The 10596-nt window shown below is 40.6% G+C and overlaps 1 protein-coding gene and 1 non-coding gene across 2 annotated transcripts; one reads left to right on the forward strand and one right to left on the reverse strand.

Moving 5' to 3' along the window:
- Positions 1-163: 163 nt before the first annotated feature.
- Positions 164-236, reverse strand: trnar-ccu (transfer RNA arginine (anticodon CCU)). The gene has a single exon. It is a non-coding gene; the product is annotated as a tRNA-Arg (tRNA).
- Positions 237-755: 519 nt separating this feature from the next.
- On the forward strand, positions 756-9417 carry ift56 (intraflagellar transport 56). Its single transcript, XM_070827578.1, has 19 exons — positions 756-809; positions 945-1029; positions 1184-1327; positions 2231-2323; positions 2476-2590; positions 3334-3383; positions 3585-3730; positions 4867-5038; positions 5190-5264; positions 5505-5607; positions 5753-5808; positions 6414-6467; positions 6560-6623; positions 6719-6807; positions 7042-7125; positions 7223-7292; positions 7644-7750; positions 8632-8765; positions 9027-9417. The coding sequence occupies exons 2-19, from the start codon at positions 1027-1029 to the stop codon at positions 9139-9141; spliced, it is 1674 nt and encodes a 557-aa protein (XP_070683679.1). The 5' UTR covers positions 756-809; positions 945-1026; the 3' UTR covers positions 9142-9417.
- Positions 9418-10596: the final 1179 nt, after the last annotated feature.

Below are 10596 nucleotides of genomic sequence, written 5' to 3' on the forward strand. Positions count from 1 at the left end.
TAACTGATTCAATCATGAAGACAGTAAAATAGGTTAGTGCCACTTGCACTAACCTATTTAGGAATTCTCTGTTCTTTGTATATGATCAAACAGTCATATTAGCAGTATTTGGGCCAATGCATGAAACTATAGTGACATCAAGGTCATAGCCTGTAAAAGTATCCACCCCAGATGGGACTCGAACCCACAATCCCTGGCTTAGGAGGCCAGTGCCTTATCCATTAGGCCACTGGGGCAAACGTACAAATATGGAAGAACTATGAACAATTTTTAAAACATAAATAAGAAAAATATGAGTGCCTGGATGTGTAAGTGGTTTATCAATATATTTTATGGTTGTGTCTTGTATAAGAAATCATTTTTGTCCAAAATTATCTGCAGCCATATCGCTCTGCCCAGTTGCTAGGCAACAAAGAAAACATCGAATCAAGTTCGACACGGAAGAGTCGAACTGCTTCCTGTTCAGCCCCAAACGCCCTTTAACTACAAAATAAATGCCTCTCGAAAGCAGTGTTTAAAAACGGTCTCGATGTCTGAGCTTTTCTTTTAGTTGGCATTTGTGACCTGAGGTTCAGCCCACTCAGATGTTTTCAAATAAGGGCCATGATAGGGGTTACGTCACCGTTTCACCCCAAACGGGTCTTGAAATGACTTACTACAGTGTGAGGTAATTTGCTCGTGCTTTTAATTTGAAAATATGAGAGCAGAAGGCTTAATGTATGCTGCTAGCAAACTATCAGCTAGCTAACGATACCCCATCTCAGACATAGCAACATCCACCACGACACGGGGATAAAACTTGTTAAACTGTGCTTTTACCACGGCCATGTTAGTCGGAAGGCATTTAAGTTTACGTTGGTAGTGTAATCTAGCTGGTATAAATGAGAAATATTGCTAGGTAGTTTAGTTAGCTAGCAGCTAAAACCTAACGTAACAGCTAACAGTTTGTGTTTCATGGACAGGACGTTACCTTGGTTCGTGATAAACGAGTCTTAGCTAGCTGTTAGACAACAAACATCCGTCGGGATGGTGAGTAAACCTTATTGCATACCTCATGTTAGGCCATTATGACGCTTTAGCTGTCTCAAAAGTTAACCTAATTCTGAAATTGCTCTGCATGTTGACCCTGACTCACTCTAAGTTAGGTGATCATTTGAGAAAATCACAATATTTACCTGTTCAGATCCTGTCTCGGGTGAAGCCAGCCGTGGGAGGAGAGACACCGGTGAGCATCAGTGAGAAAAAGAAGAAGAACAAGACAAAAGTTCCCTGTTTGGAGGAATACCTGCAACAGAGAGATTACCTTGGGGCCTTGACGCTGTTAGAGGTACTCACAAACACACACTTTGAAAGACAGACTTCCAAATGATGGGTAGGTAATATATAAGTAGATAATATTGGCATGAACTGTTTGCAGAGTTAGAGGAAACGCACCAAAAGATCACCAAAAAGTGTCACCTCATAATTACTTTTTAAAAAGCCAGAGAAATTGGTTCAGTGAAATTTACTCCAATACATTAAGTCCAGTCTATCATCAGTTCTTCACATCGCTCCAAATTCATGTTGGTGGTTTGGGGAAGTAAGAGCAGACAGGGCTGCTTAGAGGACGGCAAGTAGGTCTGAGATCATTTAAAAACATCTTCACCATCACATACGGATCTATATACTACATTTGTCCACCAGAGAGCTGCTCACTATGTCACATGCTCACAAAAAAGTCAACTCAAAAACAAGTCTAATGGTTAAGTCAAAGGTTTTGTAATATATTGTAAAAAGTTATTACCAGCCGTTATATCATTACTGGATTTTTGAAACTCTCAAATATTAATTTTGTTATCTGCCTCAAATGTCCGCTATGCTGCAGTGGGCAGCAGTGCTGTCCTATTATGAAAAATATCCACATGTGATGGTTCAGTTTGACAAGCTCTGTTGACTGAAATGGGACTACTGGGCTGACCTCCCTCTTGTGGCTGAATAAATAACTGCTGCACTTTCACAGAGGGGCGAGCAAAGAATTGCATGGCCAACAACGTCATCACTGTAATTGCTTTGCCTATGACAGTAATAAACTTGAACTTAACTATCTTTTTAACTACAATGCCCCCTGCAGATTATTCTGTGTCATGCCCACAAATGAACATTTGGAGAAACACACTCACTCCCACACATCTATGCTGCAGATAACGTAGCAGCACATTAGCAGCATTCAGTAATGCAGTGTCATCTCCAGTTTCAGAGAAGTGTTGGCGAGAAAGAGGAGCATGCAGACCTCTGGATTGGCTACTGTGCCTTTCACTTGGGTGATTACAAGAGAGCTATGGAGGTATTTGTTGTTGTGTATGTGTGTGTCTGAATGAGTGTGTCTAGCTGTTTAGATAACTAACTCTGAGTGCCTGTTGGCTGAATGGATAAGGATGTGACTGACAGTTATTTGAAAGATCATGTCTCTATAACTTCATTATCGCACTCTGACAGGAGTACAAGTCTCTGACCGTGAAGCCTGAGTGCCCTGCTGATGTGTGGGTCTATCTGGCCTGTGCACTGTTTTTTCTGGGCCTCTATAAAGAGGCTGAGGAGGCTGCATCTAAGGGTAGGCTTTCCAGCTGAGCACACGAGTACATGCGTCCTTTGTACTGTATGCCAACCACTTGACCCACATTTTATGCTGTGTTGTTTTGTTAAACAACCCTCCTGCTAACCAGCACAGTGTGTTAAGCATTTGATTGTCTGTATCTCATCAGAACATTATCAAAATTTGAACCAAATATGGTATAAATATCTAATATGCCAACCATTTTTGACATACCAAATTTATATTATATTATATTATATTATATATATATATTATTATATATATTATATTTTTGATATCATATTTTCCCAATTGATATGGCCCAAATTGGTGTCAAGATGTCGTGGGTGCTAAATATAATGATAATGATCATTTTTCAATGATGTACTCACTCGTGCCATTTCAGTGAAAATAACATGAATTGAACTGATATACAATATTATACAATGTAATTTTGAGTTTTTTTTAGCTCACCAAAACATGATCCAAATGTCACCAAAATATGCACATATGGAAGGAAGAACTTTTGTTCACAGAGTTAATTAAAACAGAAATTGTGGACCGGGCTTCATTCAGGAAGTCTAATAATTATTTGCAGGCTTTTATTGTGAAGCAGCTGTTATTGTGACGTTCACAAAGGGAAGAGATTTTTTTTGTACACAGTGATTGCTGAGAGCAAGGTTAGGATGTTAATGAATTGTGCCTCTAATTCTCATGTGGTTTGCTATCGAACTAAATTTGGTGTCTCTTGCCGTTTGTAGGGCCAATGTCCCCCCTCCAAAACCGACTACTCTTCCACTTGGCTCATAAGGTTGGAAAACTAATATATCATATTAATGTGTTTTTACTGTTCTAATGAGGAACATTTTGTGTCTTGATTTTCATCTCAACACAGACCTGAGGAAATCCCTTGGGTTACCCTTCTCTGCCACTTTTTATGAACTTGTCTTCCTGCTATTCCCCTCAGATGTTTTAGCTTTCTGTGTCATCGTGTCTTCATATTGTGTCTCAGTTCAATGATGAGAAGAAGCTGATGGGTTTCCACCAGAACCTGGAGGATGTGACAGAGGACCAACTGAGCCTGGCATCCATCCATTACATGCGCTCCCACTATCAGGAGGCTATAGACATCTATAAGCGTCTCCTGCTGCAGAACAGGTCTGTGCTCTCCGCTGCCTTTTAGTCTTAAATTAATTTCACAGTCCTGCTGCACTTGGGCGCCGCTGCTTCCCTAACACCACCTTGACAGGTGTGTGCCGTTAATGGAGGAGTGTTAGATTTCATGTGCTTCGTGCCTTGTGGAACCATAAAGATAATTCAAGTGTCGCTGCCGCAGACCTGCTGAGCTAGCTTCCTCTAACGATGATATACTGTATCTGTAGTAGCAAGGGGAAGAAAATGAAAGACTTTGATATGACTAGATATTCTGCGCCTCCTCACTCACAGATCTTTTCATGGCTTTGTGGCATTTGTGGGCCAACGTGCATCTGGGGTTTTTTACTAGCTTGACAGCAGCTTTAGTAGCGGGCCACAGCTGCAGCTCTTAACACATTATTTGGAATGCAAATTAGCCTTATTACTGGTTGTACCTCTTCTGAATGCTAACAGAAATAATGCAAAAATATCCAAAACAAGTTCTATTTGTGTATTTTCCTCAGAGAAGACTGCAGAAAAACCCAGAGCACCAGCCCATTTTCCCAAAGCCTTGTTGTGTTGTTGGGTGCAATATAGCCTGCAAATATACGTTCCTTTGCATTCAGATGTTTCAGTGATATCCTCTTGTCTCTTGTCTTTTTCGCACTATGCAGGATTTCAATGAAAGCCTATTATGAAAATAATAATCTTTTCATTTATAAAGATATTAGTTGTCATAATTAAATAGTTATAACAAGATCTGTCATTCGCTGAAATGCTGTGTGTACCACAGGTCACAGAACAACAGGTTAACGCTCTTAAGCGAAGACAGTTCTTATAAATTACCATTGAGCCAGCTGGGATACACTACGTCAGTGCAGAGGAGCAGCAGGAGCGCTCTGCAGAGTCCCATTAGATACAAATCTAATACTTAAAACAGATCACATTTGAGTCCATACCATCAAATGTCCAACCACTTTTACTAAGCTATGAATTGGAATATATTCTTGATTTCCTCACTGATAATGACTAGTGTACACATGCCACTACTTCAAGCAATATAAGAAAAAGGCGAGTGATTAAATTCATGACATGGGTAACATTTGCAGAATTTGCTGTTAATTTAAAAGAAAGTCATCAAATTACATCTTGTCTCTCAGAGATTTCCTGGCCCTGAAAGTTTACGTGGCACTTTGTTACTACAAGCTGGACTACTACGATGTGTCCCAGGAGGTGTTGGCCGTGTACCTGCAGAGCATGCCCGACTCCACTATTGCCCTCAACCTCAAGGCCTGCAACCACTTCAGACTCTACAATGGCAAGGCAGCTGAGGTACTGATTGCTGCACATCCTGCCCGTTTTTACTGGATATCTTTGTTTGCATTTATTTTCTAGTTTCTCATTTCGGTGGAGTCAGTAACTGCTCTCCCTGCTCATTTCTGTGGTGAGAGTCTGACTTATGTGTGCACTCCCTCCCTCTCAGGCTGAGCTGAAGAACCTAATCGACATCTCCTCCTGCTCCTTTGAGTTTGCTAAGGAGCTTATCCGACACAACCTGGTAAGCTCTTCTCAAGCTCTACTAGTAAGTGTGTAAGCGTGTGCCTGTGTGTGTGTGCGTGTGTGTGTGTGTGTGTGCGTGTGTGTGTGTGTGTGTGCGTGTGTGCGTGTGTGTGTGTGTGTGTGTGCGTGTGTGCGTGTGTGCGTGTGTGCGCGTGCGTGTGCGTGTGCGTGTGAGCATGCACTAGTGACTTAACATGCTACTTCTCCACACTGTGAATCTGTCCTCTGTGTGCTGTAGGTGGTGTTTCGTGGCGGGGAGGGGGCATTGCAGGTGCTGCCTCCACTGATCGATGTGATCCCTGAGGCCAGACTCAACCTGGTCATCTACTATCTCAGACAAGGTGTGTGTCCATGGCATTGTGGCTTTCTGAAACAAGCTATTTAGACTTTATTTTGGAATAGAGTCTACAGTCTAAGTTTGAAATAAACTAATGATGAAATAGTATACAACACAATGACATCACTGTCTTTTTTTCCATGTCCCAGATGACGTCCAGGAGGCCTACAACCTCATCCAAGATTTGGTGCCCACGACACCTCAGGTAATGAGTCAAAGTGACATTGAGATTTAATGTGATATCGCACTCGTTCTCTAAAGCTCGATGCCGACATTTGGCCTCAGTAAGAGACTCCAGATCTACTTCATTTCATTCTAACATTAGTAGTTATAACGTGAGCAGTAGCCGTGTTTAACCACAACCAGTGCCAGTATTGACTGTTGTGTGCTCAAAGGTTTTCAGGTTATGTTCTTTTATTAAAAACAAAAGGTGCAACAAAAACTGGAATCATGCCAGATTGAATGAAGCATGTTAAGAAGCCTCTTATCCTGACTTATTGAGGAGCTCCTGAAGAGCCTTTTCTTTTATGTAGCCAGTTTTTTTTATCTTCAGAAGCACCTGTGTGTCGCTTGAATTTGAAAGCAAAGTGTTTGATTTTTGTGTTTCTATTATGCATTTTTTTACTTGTTGAGGAAGATTGTGATGAAAAGCTGCATCAAATGATTGATAAAATGACAAATATCTTAGAAGAAATATTTCTCTTGTTTCTGTCTTTTATCTCTCTTTCACAATAAAGGGACTTAACCAGAGAGAGAGAGAGAGAGAGCGAGCATATGAAGTCTTTTGACTTTGATCATTTATCTTCTCAGGAGTATATTTTAAAAGGAGTGGTAAATGCCGCATTGGGACAAGAAATTGGATCAGTGAGTATTTCTGTGAAATAAATGCACATGCAAGCAAATGTGATAACGGTGAGCCTGAGACAAGTGTTTGTTATTGTGCTTTTATATTTCAGAGAGATCACCTGAAAATTGCTCAGCAGTTCTTTCAGCTGGTTGGAGGCTCGGCCAGTGAATGTGGTACGATGAAAAGAAATCTGATCAATGCGATCCTTTACAGCAGCAATGTGTGTGTGTGTGTGTGTGTGTGTGAGTGACATATTTTTCCCTTTCAGACACTATTCCTGGCAGACAGTGCATGGCCTCCTGCTTCTTCCTCTTGAGACAGTTTGAAGATGTTCTCATATATCTAAACTCAGTCAAGGTCGGTGTTGCTCAATACAAGGCCTCCATTATATTGTATAATGCTGTGAAGAATCACAGTGATAATACTTGTGTCAGCTGTGGTGTCAGTGTGTATATACTGTTGAAAAAAAGACACAGTTTTTCTTTCTCCCCCATGATTTATTCTACCAATAAAAGGCAGACACTTTGAATGCACTTTTTTTTGGACACTTAACCTTCTTCTTTAGGCTTAATTGTGCTTCTCTCTGTGCAGGGTTACTTCTATAATGACGATACATTCAACTTTAACTATGCTCAGGCTAAAGCAGCCCTTGGCAACTACAAAGAAGCAGAGGAGGTATTTTACTCCAGCACACATCTACACAACTGCTTCACAAAAGACTTTTATTAAGTTGTTGACAATAGTTTTGGGCCAATTTTAATATTTCTTTCAGGTTTTTCTGCTGATTCAGAGTGAAAAGATCAAGAATGATTACGTTTACCTCAGCTGGCTGGCACGGTGCTGTATGTATAGTAGTCCTAATCTACCTATATTGTACTATTTTTAAATATTAAATATACTATTTCATTATAAAAATCTTTCTGTAAGGTAAATTCATTTATGTAGCACAATTCATGCACAAGATTTTTAGGAGATGTTTCTAGCCTCAGGCTAGCCTCAAGAACTAAGGGTCACTCTTACATCTAGCTAGTGTTACACTTACTGAGAAATGGATATGTCCATTAAGAGATCTCTCTTCTGGTGTCGGCTTAATCCACATCAATAACAGGTGTTTAATACGTCCTAAATCTGAATCTGAAGGTTTCCGTAGCTGTTAATGATGGATTATCGAACACTGGTCTTGTTCTTGTCAGACATAATGAACCAGAAGGGTCGGCTTGCCTGGGAGCTCTACCTGAAGATGGGCACGTCCTCTGATTCCTTCAGTCTGCTGCAGCTCATCGCCAACGACTGCTACAAGGTGACATCATCCTCTGTCCTCTGCCTCGCACGTCATCTGTGGTGACTGCTGTAGTGGGAACATGTGAGAAGTACCACTGAAACAATTAGTCACTTAATTCTGTAGTTTACTCAGTAATTCATTATCCACATCGCTTATCCTTAAGGGTCAGGTTTACCTGTAGATTTAAGTATGGGTAAGTATTAGGGCTGCAGCTAATAAACATTATGTCCATTATTGGTTTATCTGCAGATTATTGTCTCAATTAATCAGTTATTGGTTAGTCTATAAAAATTTCCCAGAGCCCAAGGTGACATCCTCAGCAGGATCAAAATGAGAAAAGCAGAATATATTCAGATTTAAGAAGCTTGCACCATCTCATCTTTGATATTTTTGCTTGAGAAGTGATTCAAACAATTGACTGATTATCAAAATAGTTGCAGGAGACTTTCCTGTGAATGGAGTAATTGTTTCAGCTACATTTTAAATACAAATGCACCAGTGTCTCCATCTAGTTGCTCCTTTGTTGAAATATTATCAACAATAATATTGTTTAACATTATGTTGTTGTTGTTATGCTGTCAAATGTATTTACAGTATGTAAGATTTATTCCCAGATGTCACCTTAAATGGAGAAAGCAGCACATTTCATTCTCTATCTGCCTGTTTTTGTGGGATTCTACTCTCACCAGTTTTGGCTCCGCTATTGTTGTCACATCTTACACAAGCACATTTTAGCATTTAGCTGTGTTTATGTTGTTATGAAATACACCCAAAAGTGTGAGCAGACGTCGCAGACGTGTAGTATTCTGGGTAAACTCCTTCACTGCAGGGGTTCACTCTGTGCCTGTGAAATCAGTATGTTGCACATGAGTGCTCATGATCACAGCCTGTCGTTCCAGATGGGTCAGTTCTACTATGCAGCCAAAGCGTTTGATGCACTGGAGAAACTGGACCCAGGCTCCAACTACTGGGAGGGCAAGAGAGGGGCATGTGTCGGCATCTTCCAGCTCATACTGGCAAACAAGGAGTCCAAGTATGTGTGTGTCTCTTTTCCCTGCGCAAAGATGTGGATCTTAATTTCAGCGTTATGCATTCAATAAAGGTTTTGTAGTGTTTTTTATAGTCGTAGTTTGTCAAAGAAAACCCTGTCATTACCCAGTCAAACTGAATAACTTCAGGACTCACATCTTCTGTGGTCTGTTTCAGTGGGCGGGTTGGTGAAATAGAAGAAACACGGGAGATGGTGCATTCTTGATCTAATCTTGTTTCCTCATATATCCTGTTTGTGTTCTAGGGAGACACTTAAAGAGGTGGTGCTCCTGCTGCGAAATTCAGGAAACCCTCAGGTTGAATACATCATCCGAGCTCTGAGGAAGTGGGCGAAAGACAACAGAGTCCTCCTCTCTTGACTGCCTTCAGCACCGGGCTGCAGCTCACTACAGGCCGACATCAAGAGTAGCTCCATTATGCAGACATCAGCAGTCATCAGAGCGCATCTGGTCATTTGACGTGATGAATTGTATGAATGATAACTATGCCACGTGAAGCAAAGACATATTGAGCTATCATCTCTGCTACACCATTGAAAAAATGAAAGATTTAAAGGATTGCAATTCTCTATGTTCTTGTATATTTGTGTTAAAATGTGACAATGTATTTTTTTAAATGACTTGTGTTTTTGTCTGTTGAACATAGTTTTCTATTCATATGATATGAATGAAATTACAATAAAGTAGAAATGAATTTAAAAAATAAGCATCTGTTTGTCTACTTGCATATGTGATAATTATCCAGTGGAATTTAGAAATAGAAAATGGGGAAAAATGTACGCACACTTTCAAAATGCATGCATATGTACTGAGGGAACAGATGCTCAATTGTTTAAAGGATTCACCTCCGACTTAGATTTCCACACACAGTTTAATGAAATTAGGAGCATGGCTGACACACTGAACTGCAGTGAACAGATAAACTGGAGAAGTTGCTCACAGCTGCAAAACATGATAATAAACTGGGAATGCTGGTGAAGCAGCTGCAGACAGATATTCGTAAAAAACTACTAAACTGACAGAAGTAATCCTTAGTAAGGAGTAAATCTCTGGAGAAATGTTAAGCTCTCTTCTTTGTGAAATCTGTTCAGCATTGGCATCTAAAGGTTGCAGTTTGATTACTGGTGCATCAGATGAACTGTTTCCGGTTAATAAGGTTAAAGGACCACTCTGCTGATTTAGTGTTGCACTTCCGTAAAGTTAGCGGTTTGGGAAAAGACATATTAAAGCAGGAATGGTCACAATCAAAGCAGCACAGGCCGAGAAATTGTGAATTTTAGTATCTAGTGTAAGTCCAGCTCCAAACACACTAGATCCTACAATCCCCATAATGCAACAGTAAAACAATGTTCAGGGACTCTCTAACAGGTTAATCCAGCAATGGTTTTCTACCACACCAGCACAGATACATGCATTGATGTCAAAGGTAACTGTGTTTTCTCGCAGCTCATTGTGATGCTGCACTTACACAGTATATCAACAGGTGGCCATTAATGCCACACCAGCCCTGTGGGGCTGCTTCACTGACACAGCCAATCACCTGCCTCGCTTTCTTCCGTTTAGGATTTTATGTTTGAGTGTGTGCTTGGTGCCATTGTAGGGAAAAAATGCACAATTCAGCATTTTCCTCCTCAATAGACGGAGAGAAAAGGGCCTGAAATGAAGGCTGAGGACTGTGAAATGTAGCTGCTGGTCGACGCGTGTACACACACGACATGTGGTGTGTGTGTCCGCCGCCTGTCCTTCACCCAGACACTTTATAAAGGTCATAATAGTCCTGATAGTGTTGTTATTATCGCCTGTTGTGACAGAGGC

Source organism: Pempheris klunzingeri, chromosome 3, assembly GCF_042242105.1.
Source record: "Pempheris klunzingeri isolate RE-2024b chromosome 3, fPemKlu1.hap1, whole genome shotgun sequence".
NCBI lineage: Eukaryota > Metazoa > Chordata > Actinopteri > Acropomatiformes > Pempheridae > Pempheris > Pempheris klunzingeri.

What these genes read in the sequence shown, in the direction of transcription:
- ift56 (XM_070827578.1), top strand. An exon ending in TCTTCCACTTGGCTCATAAG is followed by an intron (nt 3,384 to 3,584) that starts GTTGGAAAACTA and finishes ATTGTGTCTCAG; the next exon opens with TTCAATGATGAGAAGAAGCT. An exon ending in AGGCTCGGCCAGTGAATGTG is followed by an intron (nt 6,624 to 6,718) that starts GTACGATGAAAA and finishes TTTCCCTTTCAG; the next exon opens with ACACTATTCCTGGCAGACAG.